The sequence below is a fragment of the Trachurus japonicus genome, chromosome 16 (genome assembly GCF_045865225.1).
Source record: "Trachurus japonicus isolate A0001 chromosome 16, Traja_1.0".
Lineage (NCBI taxonomy): Eukaryota > Metazoa > Chordata > Actinopteri > Carangiformes > Carangidae > Trachurus > Trachurus japonicus.
Genome location: NC_140922.1, coordinates 11,173,845 through 11,193,776, shown reverse-complemented (window position 1 = coordinate 11,193,776; position 19,932 = coordinate 11,173,845). Strand labels below are relative to the sequence as shown.

The window sequence follows — 19,932 nt, the reverse complement described above, 5'->3', positions numbered from 1 at the left end:
TGTGAGCTTGCATATCTGACTTTACAGATGCCATTCAGCATATGCTCCTAGTTGAGTTGCCTCCTGTCAGAAAATGACAATGAGGATCAGCAAATATTTAAAGATTCTACCTCTTTGTGAACTATATTCCTCAAATCATGGTAGATTGTTATCAAATGCTGTTCATAGATTTTCTGGGGTTACGATGAACTGAAATATCCAAGAGAAGGGAAGGCAGATACATCAGAGAGAGGCAGAGAAAGAAGAGGATGAAGGCAACACAAGCAAGGACACTGATGTAGACCAATGTCAATCAGGCAGTTACTGTAGAGCAATGATGGAGAGACCGAGGTCAATTATCCTGTGATCATCATCCCCCCCCCACTGGATTCATAAATTAAAGCTAATGAAGTTCTTCCCATTTCAAGATGTGATGGCCACTTACAACTGTACTCTCTAAACTCATTGCCCTCTCTGTCCCAAGCCTGGCTGAAATCCATCACCACATGATGAGCCTCAAGTGGGAAAGACGATTTACAAGAGACAGAAAAAGACTTTCGGCAACGTAACGACTAATGTGAAAGGAGGAATTCAGCATAATATGGATCTGACATAAGTTGATCATATTAGTCACAAATTGGTCTTGGATGATCTTAGCAATCAGCGGTAAAAGAAGCTGATACAATATTCAATACTGATGCTGCTCAGGCAGGCTTGGCCAATACATTACTTGAAACAGGGCGGCCCCAAGTGGTGACACTTAAAATTACTTTACCAGCAGTCAACCATAAAAACTGCAGGCATAACATAGGCTATAAAACCATCTTTCACTAACACAACATAAACAATTACATGAAACACTGAGACAAAATATGCAGACTACAGTAAAAGTTATCAATAAACCAGTGACAATACACAACATTTCTAGACCTAGTCTGCCACAGTGTAGGCTACACAGGTTGAATATTTGACAGTGCCATAAAACATTGTTTTCTGTATTTTAATTTTGTGTATCTTCATTTTCAATACAGGTCTAAATCATTTGCCTTAAGTGATAACACCACTTTTTTCTATGAAACATTTTAAGAAACAACATAGCCTATACCGTAATTTTCCAGAAGGCCATTCCTTTTGATCGTTTCCCTATACAGATCCATTCCCACATTCCTGTATTCAGGATGTTGATTCCCCTGTCAACATAGAAGCACAATTTGAACAGGATTAAGGGGCCCTAACCTTCACATTATTGTAATTCTTGACTTGTAGGCTACAAATGACAAGGAATTCATATCTGTATCAGAAAGGATCATGTAGCAAAATAAGGGGTAAACGTGTGGCTTTTGGGGCCTTTGGGGATCTGCATTTTGCCCATTTGTTCAGTAACAAATTTGAGGACATATGAGCCCTGCAGTAAGGTGGACTACACCTTTGTCATGATTTATCTAGGAGACACTTTTGTGCCTTTGTGTCAAGGTTGATCCCACTTACAGATCATATCAACTAACTGTAATGGTGGGTTATGCCAGAGGTGGCACTAACAGCCCACTGAGTAAACTAGACCTACATCACAACTTTGTTTTGCCATATAAACCAAGGCATTTCATCACAGAATCACCAATGGCATAGGCCTACTCATAAATCCTCATTCAAGGTCAGCTACAGTGGCCTACATAGGCGGCCTTACCTATGTTTCAACCGTTTCAATTGAAACGGGCCCCAGCCACCAGGGGGGCCCCCAGCTGCCAGCCACCAAGTAAAAGACAGTACAATAATTCATAGGTTTCACCTTAACATACACACACACACACACACACACACAGGCCTACATCCACCACACACACAAACAGCTCTGTCCACCGTGCGGTCACACACTCGACCCCTGATCCGCTCTACAACCACTGATGCGCGTGTCATGCCACACCGCGACTGTAGCCTACTAATCGCTCCTAATTAATAATACGGCAGGAAATATCAATAACAACGTAGCTTACCTTTGAAAACGGCCCGCAAACTATCAATAGACCCTCGTTTTCCTTCTCCTAGTATTATTCCTTTTCTCTTAGTGTTTGTTTTTCCTGCTTTCCTCCTGACGTGCGCCCAGTTGCGTAACCTGATGATTGACGTCTGTCAATCACTTTCCTCCTCTTTCCTTTTTTTCCTCGGGTTAAAATGCCTCCAAACAGGCGATCTATGAGTACACTATGAGCACAGCGAGAGCACAACTAAAATGTGATATTATTGGCAGCTTATTTACAGATTTTAATAATGAAGGAGACAGCTGTCTGTGGCTGCTCCAGCACCGCAGCACCTGTAGACGTCTGTCTGTCCGCATGTCTCGTCCTTTCCTTGTCCGTGGTGCTGAAATAACACGGAGCACTTTGCTCTCATTACTTTTGTTGCCAATTTAAATTCAGAATATTGTTGAAGCCTGTAGTTTGTCTGAAAATGTACATAATGATTTTGCTTTTTGATGAAAACCAACTTCAGTCCTCGTTTTTCCTGCTAAGTCCTGGTTTCTTGCCCTGATAGTGATTTTAACACTTAATGTGTTGTGCGTAGCTGGGATGCATGGATAGTGCGTTTACTGCGTCCTTTCAGGGTTTAAAGCATCAGCGACACATGGGCACTAGCTGGCAAATAATTTTATGTTTAACAGGGTAGGGCCTCATATGAAATATTGAAACGGGCCCCCAGATGTCTAAGGCCGCCACTGGTGGCCTACTGTATATTCATATAGCTATAGGCTACCTACTTTGTACCTCAGCGCGGGGGGCGACCGCCATTCCGAAGGACCGCCATTCCGACGGTCTGCCAGTCCGAAAATTCCCGAAGGTCCGTCATTTCGAACTTCCCGAGGGGCCGCCGTTCCGAATGTGTTTTATTTTGAAAATTGACCGGATTCTCTCGTGGTTTGACTTCCTGCCCGGCTTGACACGACGCGCCACGGGGACAGCGCCCGACCGGCCCCTCCCCCTCCCCCTCCCCCTCCAAAGTTTCACCCAGGTGCGAGTCTGATGCATTACATCCATGGTCTGATGCAGCCGCGGCACTCCTGCTGAAAATAAATGTCCTTGCTCTGTGCTTTGGTTAGGTTTAGGCAATGTAGAAAGGAGTTGGTTAAGTTTAGTAAAAAGGTTAGGTAGAGGCCAATAAAATCTCAATTAATATGTATCTCCCCCGGGAGTCGAACCCTGATCCACCACGTCAAGTGCAGATGCTCTGACCACTACGTGCCGTAAACCATTCAAGATTTTTTCAGGTTCGGAATGGCACCCTTTCTTTCAGGTTCGTAATGGCACCCTTTTCCCATAAATAATTAAGGGTCGGCATTCCGACAAATTAAAGTAAACGTTCGGAGTGGCGGCCCTTCGGAATGGCACCCTGGAACCCCTGAGCGCACATCCTGCCAAGTTATTATAGGCATTATTTTTCGGTGGGAGCAGTGAAGTATGGGAAAAAGCCTGCGACTATCTGTATTTCCTTAACCGGGAAAATCAATGCGTCTGATCAAAGTTTGAAGGAACAGTTAGTAGCTATAGCTGCTTTAATATCTTATGGCCACTAGGGATCAGAAGAAACAAACAGTAGCCTATCCGTTCATCCAGCAGAGACAAGATACAGCACGAGCGGCACCAACAAGTCTCTATTCCAGTGGCCGGAGAAATGTAAGTCCAATATAGGCTACTTAACTCAAATAATAATTTGCCCTCGTTTGGTGGGCCTATCACATCATAAATAAAATATCATAAAATGTTCAACCTTGTCCACCTGTCACTCACCTGGTGCTAGCCATGTCACTGTCGACCCTGCTAGCCAACATCCGATGGTGGATCTCAGCGAAGCTAGGCATTTCTGTCAGTTCAGGTATTAATTTGTTTGAAATAATTTGCAACTTGTTGTGGTTCGCCGAAAGTAAGTCTGTATTCTTGGTGACTCAACGGGTGAGGGAAAGTCGACATGAGGTGGGTTAAACTTCGACTGAAGGAAAGATATTTGTTTAGGCTACACCTGTGGTTTTTGCACTCCCTGCGTTAAATCCAAGATGGCGTACACTTTCTTCCTCGTTCTGAATAAGGTAATGTGCTCTTGTGCTGATGTGTGTAGCTACTGCCACCGGTGGATAGAAGTTAATCTGCGACAGCAATTTACCGTAGTTCGTAATGGTGACACGGTTGTATTCGTCTTGTCAACATGAAAACAGCCAAAACGTTTCTGGTTTATTTATAGCTAGGGTTTAGCATGGAGAATGTAGGTAATTCTGGGCTTAATTTGCCATTGGCTACATGCTTTGCATGATAATTTAATGGGGTTTAATCATGGCTGACCGGACGAGACGTTGCAACTGTCCCCGTGCAATATATGAATATAAAAACAGACCATAAAACAGTATTTTGACATTAATTTTTTTTTTTTTTTACTGTTGTATTGCTAATATTAAAATAATGAGAGAATAAATGACAATGGCAATATAAAAGTTATTCCCTCACAAATTGTTCCATTCATCTTATGTCACTGAAAGTCTTTTTTTTCAATTTGAATATTTGACATCTGCACATACAGTAAGGCCTCCTAATCTAGACAAATCTATACTGTAGCCTAATTGCCATCTGATCAAAGCTGATGAATAAATAACACTATAGAACTTACATTTTTGATAATAATCATTTTACTAGACATGAAATATATTGTATTTGTAACATGTTGCAACTGTCCCCGGGCCCGGGCCGGGCTCAGTTGCAACATCTGACTCCTTACACTCAAATGCAAATTGTGAAGAATGTGGATTCTGTAATCATCTTTTAATTGTATTGGCTATTAACAGACAAATGTAAGTTTATTGTATAAAAATTTGGTTTGTCTAATCCAAACCGTCTCTGAGTAAGAGAGCCAAATGCAAAAAGTGTTGCAACTGTCCCCGGTCTCCCCTATTATGACTTTATTAGCCCATGTCATGTTGTGACATCAAGCTGATGACTGGATGTTTTTAGTGCCCCTCTAAAATTTATAGTTTTACTGTCTAAGTGAATTTAAAATTATGGTCCAGCAAAAATAGCATCACTTAAGCAACTGACCATAATCACTCCCTTTTGTAGGGCTATACTGTGTCTTTGTGGAGGAGTAACACATGAGGCCTGAGAGTGGCGCCCAAGAGCTTTACAAGAATAGACAGTAGCTAAGCATCACAGATGAAGCCAGGGAAACTCATTCTCCATTTATCACAATGATGTCGAATAGTCTAATGCTTCTTGTGTTGTACATCATAGCATTTATTCCTTTATCAATTATGATAATGAAATATCATAATAGGCCTCTATATGTTCACAATTAATATGTTGACAGGACAGGACTGATAACTGTTTTACACAGAAAAAGACAGAAAGTTATCCTCCTGTAGGCCTATTGACATTAAACTTGTGAGTAAAGTGTTTTACTTAGCCTACCTGAATCTCAGCATCAGGGCATCATTCATCATTCACCGGTTCAAACATTTTCTTTACATCACACGTTTGACTTTTATCACAGCTGGATTGTATCATATTAACGATTGCTCTCTTTTAGCAAGTGACAATCATGTTTCCACCTGTGTTTCACAACTCAGTGGACATTATACCATCATGCACCAACCAACATATAACGGAGCCATCTGGATCAAGCATTAAAGCCTTTACTCTTTTTCTTTATTTGACAAATTTAAAAGTATTTTGACGCCTCTTAATGAAAATGACCACCGTTGCCACGTTAAGTCTTTTTTCTCTGTCTTTTTGGACTCTTTAATTGAGGGCAGTTGTGTAGGTGAACTGAAATCGAACATGGATTGTTGTCAAGAACTTGGAAAGAGAAAACTCGAGTTTGAAAAAGAAAGAGAGAGAAATGGAGAGAGATGTGGGTTTGAGGTTTTGTCAATGTGAACCAGTTGCTCAGAGAGAAGTCTGGTTGATGGAGGAGGACGGATGGAGGGAAGAAGGGAGGGAGGAAGGGAGGGAGGGGAGCTCTGAGGATAAATGCGCTCTTTCATTTCAAAGTGAGAGAAATCCGTTACTGGAGGCACATATTTACATCGTCAGGGACGCACGGGCGAGAGGTGGTTTGGAGTTAATATGTGAAAGCCATTACACAGGACCACGGATTATACGTTATAAGAGGAACTGCGCACAGAAACTCACCTTAATTTTTTGGCTTGCTGGACGGAGTTTGTGTCCACGGGAGAGTTTGATCTTCAAAGACGCGCACCGGAGTCCAGGGGATAAGGCGCACTGCTGACGGACTGTTTGGGAAGGTGTTGCGCGTTAGTAATGGTTTAATGACTCTGAACTGTGGCCTCTTCTTTGATGGGGCAGGTACAATGATTTTCACGCCCAAAAACATGGGTCACTGAAGTGTCAATTAAGTTTTTTTGCTTTGTTTTTTAAGCCAATCTCCGGGCACCACGGTTACCTACCTGCCCGGCGCGGTGCCACTCGGGAACTTTAACCGTAAACGCCAAAAATCACGGACAACAATAACCCTGGAATAGTTTTATTTTATTTTGACAACCTGTTTCTGTTTTACGGACCAGTCCTGAAGTGAGCAGACATGCCACTGCAGCACCGTTTGACTGGATTTTACGCATCTCTGGGGGAAAGAGAGGGCTGAAAGAGCGCGCGTGTCCATGCGTTTGTGAGTGTGTGTGTGCGTGTGTGTGTGTGTGCGCGCGTGCGTGCGTGCGTGAGTGTGTGTATGTGTGTGTGCGTGTGGTGGTGGTGGACGCCAATGTACTGCATTTCCACCAGCTCAGGGGAGACCACTTTGTAAACAGACGGAAAAGGAAGAAAATAGTAGACACTGCTTTCATTCTGTTTCATAAATGGAGTGGCGTAAATACCTGTTGTGCCTGGGGTTCATCCTCCTTTTCAAAGGTAAGAACTACTTTTCATTCCATTATTTCAGTGGTGTTTATGATTTTAAATGTAAAAAATATGCTAGAGCTTTATTTTTCCATATATATATATTTTTTAAGTAATTTGAGTCTGAACAGGTAGGCAAATACTTAAATCACTAATCTTAAAGTTGCTTCAACTCTATGAAAAGTCGAACTCTTGCCCATGATTGATGCTTGTTCCCTTTCCAGTTGCTCTCCTCTCCTCTAGTGCTGTCCAACTGGATGATATGGTCATTAACCTCCACAACTTTTCGTCTTTAACAGACAACATATGTGAATAACAGCGTCACACGTGCCTCCCCAATTCCCAAAGAGCTTTGTTCTTTGTGACAGTAAATGACTGACCTTGAAGACATTCCTAACATGACTGTGCAATAGAGCAGAAAGGCAAGCGCATTAAAACATATGGCCTCACTCTATTTGCCAGACAGATCAAACGTATAGGAAGTTACGCATGAATCCAGCAAAGTGATGGTTCCCCGTTCAGAGTCTCATCCTTTAGTAAATCAATCAGCGATGTCCATGCTGAGGAAGTATTTCATTCTCTTTGGAGGCCTTCAGCTACCGGGAGATGTCTGGAGTCATCAGAGATATTTGCATGTATCCTCTGCCAAAAGGTTACTGGTTCATCTCTGCTTTCAGCTGACACCTTCTAACCCTGGCAGCTGTGTAAGAGGACCTCACAGGTCATATCCCCCATTTGCATTTCTTGGACTTGATGTCTAACGTGCCCTTAATAAGGCGTCCCTGCCCTGCGTCTTTTCTCCATGAAACATGAACATCAGTTCCCCTCCACTACTCATGTTCGCTGTGGCAGACTGGCCCCACACACCTCATTGAGCCATTCCTGCTCACCAGGAAGAAACTGAAGAAAAAGACCATTGTTGTCTACCTAAACTGAATGGTTATGCAGCCGATAAGCCGTGGTTGGACTGCTGCATTACAGCATGCAGCCATTAAGCAAAATTAGATCAACAGAGTGATATGTTGTGCAAGGCATGTTAAGTTCATTCATATCTGCCAGGAATCGCACACAAAGTGTCTGAAGTTGATCTATAGATTGTTGGCATTTGTGCCAGATTTGAACCTTAGCCTAAAAGGCCTGCTGATCCATGAGGCTATGGTTTTTTTTTGCTCTTTGTAAGGTGCCTCTTATTCAGAAGTTGAGTAATTAAGAAGGAATGCATATAGCATTGAAGCAGCCGAATGTTCCCTGTGGTATGGTTTTACACATTACCCTCCATTAGCTGTTTAAATCAAGCATGTACAGTACAGGGCAATTTAACCACCTAACCTATGCCTTAATTTGTGCTTTAGCTTATGTGATTGTAGTCTCTCTCTCTCTCTCTCTCTCTCTCTCTCTCTCTCTCTCTCTCTCTCTCTCTCTGTGTGCATGTGTATGTGTGTGCTCTTGCATGTGTGTGATGTTTTTAGCTTGTGCATGTGTCATACACAGCAGCATGTATTCGAGGGGAGTATGTGTGTAATGTTAATGGTTTTAGCAGAGCTCCCCTGATGTGGGCAGCAGGCATCCCATGTCTGTTACACTTTGTTATGCTTTACTGATATGTCGAACACAGGTGTGTATGTGCTTGTGTGTGTTTAGCTCCATTTACAGCGGCCATTCATAAATTCTAGCTATTATTCTCCCAGCTATCTCCTTGTGTTTTTTTACTCTGCTATCATTTGCTGACTTTCATTCCTATACTCCCCCTCTTCCTCTTCTTCCACCCCCATTCCCCACGAGAGGGTGACAGAGATGAGAACAGAACACATTTGAGATAATGGAGAGAAAATCTGTGAAAGAGTGAGAGGAGGTGAAGAGTGGGGGGTGGGGGGCTTGCATGGGAAACATTATTAGTTGAGTCAGTTGAATGAAGATGATAGAAACAGACAAACAAGCAGACATCTATACTGCTGGACCTTTCACAGAGGAGGCATTAGGGACTTCAATATCTCAGTCTAATTAAAACATTATACATCAACGTCTTTGCATCCCTCGACTATAGTTTCTGTTCTTTTCCTAAACATGTACACTCACATTTATATATAGCCACAACCATACACGTTTGAGAAGTTGTGCCCAGAGCTGAATGTGTGGTTGCGAGAATCTGGACTCAGTTTGGCCTGATAAATGTTTGCCGCCAGTTGTCATGGCGATGGGTGGTCAGACAGCCTGCGGTACAGTGTCATATATAAACCCCAATGAAAATGAAACCAGAGGGAGGGAGGACAGGACAGGGAAAACAGGGAATGATGGTACTGTTTAGTGGGAGTCTGAGGGGTTGGCAAGAGAGAGGGGGGCCTTGTGGTAGAGTTACAGTGTGTGTCTGTGTGTGTTATAGGAGAGAGGGTAAAAAAAAGAGAGAGCAATTTATGGTTTATGAGAGAATGAGTGAACCAGTGGGATGAAGGAGAAAATCAGTAGCAGAGGTTGTTATCAGAGGCCTGGTTTGTTGTGGAGAGAAATTTGGAACGGGTGACGGTGGGTGATGCAGCCACAAGAAAAGACAGAAAAGTTTCACAAAGCTCTGTGTAAAATGGGTGGTGGTAGAATGAGACGGAATAACGTGATACAGGGACTTTGGATAGAGATATTTTTATTTATTCAAGCCATGAAAACGAGAGATTTAGTGTTAAGGAATTACTGTATCCTTGCCTACGCATATTCCCATTGGTGGAGTGTATTAAACATCTGTGTAGAATCAGGGAGATGGCTGAATCTCAAAGTCACTGGGGGTTTGGACGTTGAAATATTGGAAGCTCACACACATCTACAAAATGAACGGAAACAAGACTGAGATTACAGCTGCAGTAGCAACTCTGTGAGGCTGTTTTTAGGCACAGAGGTGCAAAATGCGAATGTTGGCACTTTACCATCCTGATACTTAGCGGATGCAAGGTCACCATTTTAGTTTGGCATTAAACTGAGCTTTAGGCTACAGCGGGATGGTGGAAATATTTTTTGTTTTGTAGATATATAGTTCAAAGGATTGGACAAATTTGAACTTTGACCCAATGGTGGCGTTAAATGAAAGTTACCAAAGTTGTTACAGTTTAACTTGAAGAGGACCAAAGTTCATGGCAAACCATGGCAAAGTTGATGAGACATTAAAACAGTAAGCAGTAAGCAGTGTTGGATTAAGACTGTTGCCATTTGAACTCAACAGCAACCTTTTGACTTTCACCTGTTTGAGGTCGTGACCATCACGACCACTGGGACAAATACCAGTTGGTTGGGCTGGTATCAAATGCGCCACCACATCAGTTCGCTGTTAAAACATCCGTAAAGTTTTTACCAGTCCAGTCAGTCTCTTTCATTTGGAGTGTGGGCCAGTCACAGCAGATGAGTCCAAGTCTGAATTTCTTATGGCCTGTCTGACCGCCATGGAGTCCTCACTGACTGAGAGCTTGACCAGTGTTACAAATGTTGTTACGCTTGTCTGATCATAGCACTTCATTTTCAATTTGACCCTCTCAACTTTGGCTGTTTCTTGGCCATCTCTTCATCTTGACAATGCAATTATGTTGTTATGCTGTCATGCTGCCACTGGTAAAAATTTCTTCTAGGAGCTTCTTTCTAAATGTTTCTCAACCGCAATCCCCCTAAAAACTCAACATGCATGAGCACTGACACAAGTGTTGAATGCTACCTCTCCTTTCCCATTCTTTAATTAGCAGTATCTGTTCGCAAGTGGCAGATTTACCTCTCCCCCCTCTGCCCCTGTGTTTCCCTCACACACAACAAGAGCCTCTGATTTTTTTATTTAGTACACACACACAGCTAACAAACCATGATGAGATATTAACTTTACTTGATAAAAAAAAAGAAGATTATAATGGCTTACTTCACCTTTAAGTCAAAACCACAAAGCTATGAACCCCATTGTGGTGCTAGACGAGAGGTCAGGGCATCTCCAGCGTTTTAGGCTTCATTATCTAGGAAATGAACATGATTACCGATACAAAATTTCATAGCAATCAATGTAATAGATGTTGAGATGTTTCAATCAAGACTAACTGAGGGACCAACGTTGCCATCCTTAAAGCCATACGAGCATAGCCAAAAACCCACATCCTTGTAGTTTTAGATGTCCAGTGAGTAAATCTGCGAACAATAAAGAGCAGACTGAAAATGTAATGACATTACAAGAAAAACATCTGTAAGAATGAGAAAGTGAAAGAACAAGTTGAAGAAATTACAGCATGTGCATGCAGGAGATGGAAGAGAAACGGTGAACGTATCCAGTTTCTCGCTCAAAAACCAAGTGGAATCCCCCCTCTGATTGGCCTGGCTGAGGTAACTGTCTGTGTGTGTCGGTGTGTATTTGTGGGAAAGTATCTGTATACAAGTGTGTTCGAAAATGATGTATAACCACAGCAGCAACGTTCTGGTCCTGGACTACTTTTCTCCAGTTGAATAACTGAGTTGTGTACAGTGGGGGAGTTACTGTACCCCTTGATGCTGCAAAATTACATGTACAGTCAAATTTATTTAGAAATTCCTTCTAACGAAACACACCCTGCTTTTCATGGCTACAAATGACACGCAGTAGATACACACAGATAGTTAAATACTTACTGTAGAGAACGTCATGGAGTGTCTCAGACTGACAGAGGTGGAAGGAACTGTCCATTTATAGGAAATGTTTTTATAGTCATGTTTGGCCAAAAAGGCTCCTCTTTTCTTAGGTACTAGTGCTTGAATGTTCTATCAGCTTGAAGAACAACCCCCCAAATATTACATTTATGTTAAGACTTTGCTGAATTAACAGTAACGAGAATATAGCAGAAGGTAAAGGGTGATAGAGGGAGCTATGGATAGTTTGACATTTTGGAAAATGTACCCTTTGACAGTACCTGAAGCCAATGGTCTGTCTCAAACTGTGATAGTTAAACTAATGATATTTACCTGTTAGTGAGATTTTAAGGTGCTGGTAGGTTGATTGTGTTACTTTTGAGCAAAGACATACGAGCTGTTTCCCCAATGTCACCAGTCTTTATTCTAAGCCAGTTGATATAAAGTAGCTGCTGGCTGTGGCTTCATATTTACCAGTCAGTTTTCTTTTTTTCTTTTTTTCTGGAATAACGTGACAGACTGATTGAGTTCATATAATGAAACTAGGAACAACCTCAAAAGGCAAGATGACTGCAAGATTCTGATATTCCTAACAGGAAGCATTTGATTGATTGTACATTCATGTCCCTGGTATTTAGTATTTCCCTTCAGACTGTGAAAAAATAAATTGTTTGACAGTTAGAACTAGTTTTCATGCATCATTTTACACCTAAATGTCCACAAGTCAGTGAACTGTCTCACAACCATCTTGCTGCTCTCCGTGTCTTCTGTCTCCCTCACCTCTCTCTCACTATGCATGAAGGGCAGGCTTGTGTGTCATAACAGGGGTCTTACTATACTCCATAGTTTTTCTAACCCACACCCTTCTCCGCTTTGCCTCTTCTCTTCTCTCCCTCTTTCCCCTCAGACTGAACTCCCTTTTTCCTCAGAGTTGCCTTTGGTCACTCTGTTTATCCATATTTTCACCCCCATTTTCTCTCCCAGCCCACTCTCCAAGGCCAAAAGAGAAAATGATAATCTGACGCTTCACTGTAAATATAACTACAGTTGTGGACAATTTACAGACCCATGTTTTGCATGTTTTTAAGTAATGTTTAACCGTTTTCTTGCTGGTTTCAAAGGAAAAGTTAGAAATTTGGGGGAAATATGGTTATTCTTTTTTTTCCCTATGAGAGGGATGAGAGGATTAATTCCATTCATGTCTGGAAACTAAATTTGAAGTTATTAAGAAATGTTGTGACCTAGAAACCCTGGCAAATATTAATTTCACACTCTGGCTTTTAAATGTATCAAACAAGCAAGATTTAAAATCTTAATCTGAGCTATGTTTGAGGTATATTTTGGTATCTTCAGACAAAGGTGGCTGTTGCTGTTTTCATTCTTTGTTATAAACAAAATTAGCCATCTGCTGGCCACATTTGCATATTTAATGGCCAGATGTGAGCGAAGTGTCGCCCCAAAATGTCAAATATTTCCATTAACATCCAGTTTCTCTCTTTTAAGTTCCCTTAAGACGTTTTAACATTGAAAAAAAAACCTCTAATTCCACACTGACAGTTTGACCGTGTCTCATTGATATATTTCAGCCAGTAATAACTTCTTTCCACTGATTGAAATATTCAAACTCGGGATTCAGTGTTTTCTGCACAATTGGAAATATTATTGATGTCCTAAGAGTCATTTTATATACATTCTCTTCGTTCTCTGGATTATGCCATATTTGATGTTTTTGAAAACATTGGCATCTACATCTGAATTTACAACAAAGTTCTGGGTGAGAGGGGTCCGTGGCTACGTTTGGCTGCACAGTGAGAGTTTGCAGTGGGATTTTAAAAACCTGCGGGAATGTCAGCTAACATAGTAAAACGCGTTATCTGTGTAATAATATTTTTGTTATGTCTTCCAGGGTTTTGTCAGTGTTTCAACATAGATGTAAAGCACCCGCGCATATTCACCGGGCCAGAGGACGCTCTGTTTGGCTTTTCTGTTTTACAGCATGATATGGATGGAGAGAAGTCGTAAGTGTTTGTGAGGCTGTGTGAAAGAAAGAAAGAAACAATTAAACTGTCATAATGTGTACTCAAAGAGGATGCATGATGGTGTTCTGGCGATAATGGGCTTTGTCATTATGTTGAAGAATGCTGGTTGGTGCTCCCTGGGATGGGCCTCCCAACAACAGGAAAGGAGATGTGTATAAGTGCATCGTGGGAGAGGAGAGAAACTCAAACTGCATGAAAGTGAATCTAGGTGAGAAAACAGATCATCTGAATAAAATCAGCTCTCTAAGAACACATTTATATCAAGTTTAGATACAAAGAGTATGTCACCTCATGCTAATCTGGTCTGTCCTTCCATCTCAGGTGAGACTGCTCTGCAGAACGTCTCCAAAAACCTGAGGAACTCTCACCTGGGAATGACCCTCACTCCGGACTCACCTGATGGCTTCCTGGTATGGAGTCTAAACAGTGGCAAAGAGGGCTATTTATTTCTGCTACGTGGGCATTGTGAAACTTATGTGGGAGACTGAAGGGATGTGGTGAGAGCAGATTGTTTGTTTGACAAAATCAGAGTGAATCATTTCTTCTAGTCTATTTTTATTTGACTCCAGATGCCACAAAGTGTAGTTCACTGATCCCTCAGGTCCATTTAAAAGTCGAGAAATAGTGAAACTCCGACCAAACTCCCAGCGCCAGAGGTGCCATCTTCAATTTTTGTTTTTCATTTATTCCCAAATATATTAAGTACACAGTGATATATGGTAAACATATCAAACAAATGTTCACGTTTGAGAATTGAACCACAGAATGTTTGGCATTCTTTAAATCATATAACATAAGCTCCACCTCCATCTAGACATCCACCTGTAAACTCCACTGTCCACTGTCCTGTAATGGAGATGTTATTGTCGGCACTCACTGCTGGTGTTTTGCTCATTGGGAGTCATGATAAAAAATCCAGTGACTTTATTCTGATTCACATCTGAGTCTCACATCTCAAATCCACAGCTCTGACACACACATCTTGTTGTTGCACGCCAACCCTGATTTCTTCAGCTCTGAGGCTTCTGGTTTTCTTATGAATACACTTCTAGAACTGTGTGTGTGTGTACAGTAGTATGTGTGTGTGCAGTTCGTGTGTGCGTTTGCGTCAATGGATAAACGCATATATACAGTTATATGTGTGTTAGGCATTCGTGCTTGTGCGTTTTCATGTCTGCCAGGTTTATTCTGCTGCTACTTCGGGTGTGGAGTCGTGCATAGTTCATGAATGCTAGCCAACGTAGCCGACTTTAATGTGTGTGTGTGTGTGTGTGTATGTGTGTGTGTGTGTGTGTGTGTGTGTATGTGTGTGTGTGTGTGTGTGTGTGTGTGTGTGTGTGTGTGTGTGTGTGTGTGTGTGTGTGTGTCTTAACCCCAGCGGTCAGGTCTATAACAGGATCGGAATGCGTCTCCGGCCCTTTGTTAATGACAGACCTACCAAAAGCCATAGCACCTCTCTTGCTTTTCTCCATCTTCCTCCCTTTCTCCCTTCCTTCTCTCCATCCCTTCTTCCCTCGCCTGTCTGTGTTCCTGAGGAGAAACCCATCCATAATGACAGGGCGAGCAAAACCAGGATGTTTCTCCTTCTCTTATTCTACCCCCATTTCACCCCACTTTCGGTCTACCTCCTTTGTCTCTCAGCTGAGTGCGTGAGTTTCTCTTTTATCTCCTCTCTCCACACTCTCTACATATTCTCCCCTCTTAGTATGAAAGCCAAATAAACGGCATGCTTTGAAGACAGAAATATTTGAAATGTAATACCCCCCCCCCAACCCCACTCTCACCCCCTTACATTAAGCACAATCAGATTTAAATTGCTCCACCGGTCTGGTGTTCCAGCTCTGTTAAACCGCTCATGACAACAGTGGCTGCCAACATGTCAACAATAGTCTCTCTGCCTCTCCCTCATTCTTCTGTGACCTAAACCACACCATTGTAGTTTTTCCATGACTTATTCCCTCTTATGACTTGTTTTCTTTTTGTTCTCTCCTCTCTACCCTCCTTGAGTGTTTTTTCTGTGTTTATACTTGGGTCACCCGATGACACAAGTCCATGTGTTTAAACCCTTTGATAACAACCAAATAACCACCTACACATCTTGAGAACGCAACACAAATGCTTATAAATGTTAACTGCTCAAATTGACTATAAATGCTGATACTCCCGTAATTGTTTCACCTGTAAAACAGATGCTGTTGTGTGTGTGTGTGTGTGTGTGTGTGTGTGTGTGTGTGCGTGCTTGTGGCTTGGCAGGCTTGTGCCCCTCTGTGGTCTCAGGAGTGTGGTACATCTATGTTCAGCACTGGTATCTGTGCCTCTGTCAGCGATGACCTAGAACCAAGAGAGACCATCGCTCCAACAGCGCAAAGTAACCACATATTTGCTCACACACACACTCACACACTCTGAAGCAAAGAAACAAGCTGCACTGGCCTGCCTTAGCTAACCAAATATTTTTGAACTCCCACATGTGGTAGGGTGCTCCACATACATGGACATCGTGATCGTGCTGGACGGCTCCAACAGTATCTACCCCTGGTACGAGGTGCAGAACTTCCTCAGCAACATCCTCAGCAAGTTCCACATCAGCTCAGACCAGATGCAGGTAAAAGTGCAAATGAACACTTGCAATTTGCTCAGCCTATACATTTGTAATGGAAGATTTGTGGGTTAGAGTTTTGGTTTACACTTAAATCTGTGAAGTCCCATGGCTGTTGCCCAGAACATTAAGACAAGCTAGTCCCTTGAGTCAAAACATGCACAGTGTGTGACACATACAAAGAACCAGTTTGGCAAATATGACCATAATGAATTGCAGTAGTAACGTAAAGGGACATGAGCTGAGCTAGCTTGAGGTTGAGGAGGAATGGAAGCTGGCAGGGGGGGATCTGGGGACATTATACTGAGCCAAACAACAAGGGGAGCGAGAGGGGGTTTGGGTTTTGAAAGAGGAGGATGGAGAGGGGGGGGGGCAATGTGAGGTGAAGAGGAAATACCTCTGGTTTTTGAATGAATTCAAAAATTCCCCAAGTGCACTGTTTGCTTTAAGAACAGGATTGGTACTTAAAGAGATAGTCCGCCCCAGAAACATGCGCCTCAGATGTTGCTTTCCACAGCTCTGTGCCAGCACAACCATGAACATGTGGCATTGTTGAAATGCTTGTGTGTTTGTGTGTGCGTGTGTGTGTGTGTGTTTGTTCTGTGTGTGTGTGTGTGTATGTGTGTTTGTTCTGTGTGTGTGTATGTGTGTGTGTTTGTTCTGTGTGTGTGTGTGTGTACATTTAGGTTGGTATACTGCAGTATGGTGAGGTAGCGGTCCATGAGTGGTCTCTGAAGGACTATCAGACCACACAGGAGGTGGTCGAGGCTGCCAAGAACATCAGCCGTCAGGAGGGACGAGAGACACGCACTGCATACGCCATCCACATGGCCTGGTAGGCCCGTCAATCACCCTTACTCTGCCCTTACTGGCTGATCCTTCTCATATTAGAGCATACTGTAAATTTGGCTGGCTAACTGGAAACTGTCTGACTGTTTACATTTTCATGTCACATTCTTAGGGGTTTTCTTCAAACCTATCTCTATATAATTTGTAGTTATAATGATAATCAGGCCTATTTTCTTCTAGTCTGTTCTTCTTTCCAGTAATATGCTGCACAATAATCTCAACAGGCTGCTTTTGGTTTATGGTTTCCCAGGCTATCAGAAGAATTAGATTAAACATCATGGAATACTTAGTTCTATAAGCAATATTTTGGTACCACTAGTATTAGTATTAGTATATTAGTATTAGTAGTACTAGTATTGAACATATTATATACAAACCATGTGATCAGGAGCAGTTACAACAGACATTACCCCAGTGGACTAAAATAATTAAATCTACACACTCAAACTTTTTAGTTCAGGGGCCTGAGCATGATAACCTATAAATCAAAGAACTCTGAATTTTTCCATTTGTTTTAGTACATTAATGAGCTATCCTTTTACAAAACATATTATTATTTCTTGATAAAAAAAAATATGTGCAATTTCAACAATATTATGCCTCTTCTGTTTTCTATGTAATTTTCACACTTGGCAAATTCATCCTGAGGGCCGGATTGGACCCTCTTGCCGGGCCGGTTTTGACACCCTTTCTCTACACATTTATGTATAACTACTGAAAATCTAATCATGTATAATCATTTATAAAGCACTCACTGAGCAGTTTTTCTGTATGATGAATACTTACTTCGATACTTTAGCTCAAAAAGTTTGCGAATCTACTTTATACCTGTTTTTAAGGTAATAAACAAACAGACAAAAGGTTCCTGACATAAACTTGGGTAACAAATTTTAATTATGATCATTTTCTGGAGTTTTAAATTGCTGCAGTCAAATTGACCCCAAGGATAAAAGGTGTTAGGATGTTTGAAGGTAACAGGAGGATTTGACAAATTATTCTCAATCAGAGTAGGCTACTTCTTATACCACCAACTATAAATTCTCCTCTTTTTCATTACTCTGGGCTGTATTGTTAGCTGGTCTGTTATCACCTTCATGGCCTCTCTTCATAGAAGTATGTTGGGGGTGTTTAAGTTTGTAACCTAAGTCTAAAGAAACAGCGCTATAGGTTGAGGTTCAGTGAAAACCTCTAAGTCTTAAAATATCCCTTTTTTTTCAAAATAAAATTCCTGCTTTATTAAAGTCATACCCACATAGAGCACCACTCCCAGACCTGATGTGTGGCCACGACTTCCATTTTGGGATGTGAGTCTTGGAGAGGTGTTCTACTTTTCTACTACTTTTCTACTCTCTCTCTCTCTCTCTCTCTCTCTCTCTCTCTCTCTCTCTCTCGCACACACACACACACACACACACACACACACACACACACACACACACACACACACACACACACACACACACACAGACTCAGGTAATTGGAGAGTTCCTGTTTTCTGGTACATTTAAAGGTAGAAGTTGGAGAGGTTTAGGAGGAACATTTAAAAGGTAGTTGAAAAGCAGTGACTGGAAAATGGAGCCATTAAAATTGTGTAACTGTGGCCTTTAAATACCAGCGACGGGAAAATCAGACAACACTACTACACACTCCACTCTCTGCCTCTTACTGTCGCTAATTTTCTCCCACTGACAGAGTGTGAAAACACTATCAGTAGACACATCAGGGCCCATTACTAAAAAATAACTATTGCATTTAACTACTGAAAGTTCCTCATCTACGTGTGTGTGTGTGCCAGGGTAAAGAAATCAAACCTGCTTTACAGTTTGTAAAAATAATTTTGGATTAATTTGATATCAAGCGGAGACCATATCAAAATATAACAATTTACATTAAGACTTATTCAAACATATGTACTCCTTCTCACACACGCAGATGTACAGATGGACGGATAGCAGCATAGCAGGGCTGGTACCGGGCAGTTTTTCTACAGGGTAGAAAAACAGTGAGATTAGCTGAGCTGGACTGGCTGGCTGCTGGCTCAGCATGGCTGCAGGTGTGGCACGGCCTGACCCAGCCTGGTCAGCCAAGTAGTGCTGCTACAGCTGTAAAAATACACACACAGACATGCACGGTACACACATGCGTGGATGAATACCCCTGCACACATCAGGGACTCACACCACACACTCCAAAATCTCATACATACAGTTTTAATTTTTTATGCTCATCAAAGGCATTGACTGCATTCACACCTCGGCCCCTTAACCTCAACTTTAACAGCATGTTTGACTTTTAACCTTTACCCCTAACCCTGTCCTTATTATAAACTTCACACTGAACCCGAGCACTTAGCTAAAATAGCTCTTAAAAGAATATGCAAACTGGTCCCTGTCTCCTCTCTCTCTCTTTTTTTGAAGTTTTTCATATCTATATTCTAATCAAGATGATAAATTCACATTTATATAGATCTTAAACTTTAATCTCAAACTTTATTTGGACTAAAGTTAAAAAAAAAAAAGAAAGAAAGATAAAATTAGACTTAAGAGTGTCAGCTTAGATGTCTGACTTAATTGAGACGATGTTGAGACATCGTCTAGGGGGATGACAGGACAAATGGTTGTTTGATTGTTGATTGACTTGTTGCTCAAGTCAGTAGAAATAAAATCACTCACCACACAACCAATCATATCATATATCACTAAAAAGCTCTTCTGATGACTTGGGAAAACTAGTAAAAAACAGTATAATAATAAATCAAAAATTCAGTTTATAACTGAAGGGGAAAATTAGACCATAAAGCCACCATGAGCAAGGTCAACTGAAAGGTGCAGAAAAATCTCTCAAACAAGAATAAGTTGGCTACTGCAGTGACAAACTTGCTGCTAAAACGCAACAAAACAATTACAGCAAAGTTGCACAAAATAATAGTTTAAAGGGACTGGCCTCACCTGACTCACAGCTTTCAGTT

General features: G+C 41.7%; 1 protein-coding gene across 1 annotated transcript in view; it reads left to right on the top strand.

Annotated features, from left to right (window-relative positions):
* Window positions 1-5,895: 5,895 nt before the first annotated feature.
* itga10 (integrin, alpha 10) overlaps window positions 5,896-19,932 on the top strand; it is a 26,230-nt gene continuing 12,193 nt past the window's right edge. The window contains exons 1-7 of the mRNA XM_085801329.1: window positions 5,896-6,875; window positions 13,384-13,495; window positions 13,615-13,724; window positions 13,838-13,926; window positions 15,770-15,884; window positions 15,994-16,121; window positions 16,802-16,950. Of these exons, the coding sequence (XP_085657455.1) occupies window positions 6,824-6,875; window positions 13,384-13,495; window positions 13,615-13,724; window positions 13,838-13,926; window positions 15,770-15,884; window positions 15,994-16,121; window positions 16,802-16,950 (755 nt within the window). The 5' untranslated portion in view covers window positions 5,896-6,823. The remainder of the gene's footprint in view (window positions 6,876-13,383; window positions 13,496-13,614; window positions 13,725-13,837; window positions 13,927-15,769; window positions 15,885-15,993; window positions 16,122-16,801; window positions 16,951-19,932) is intronic.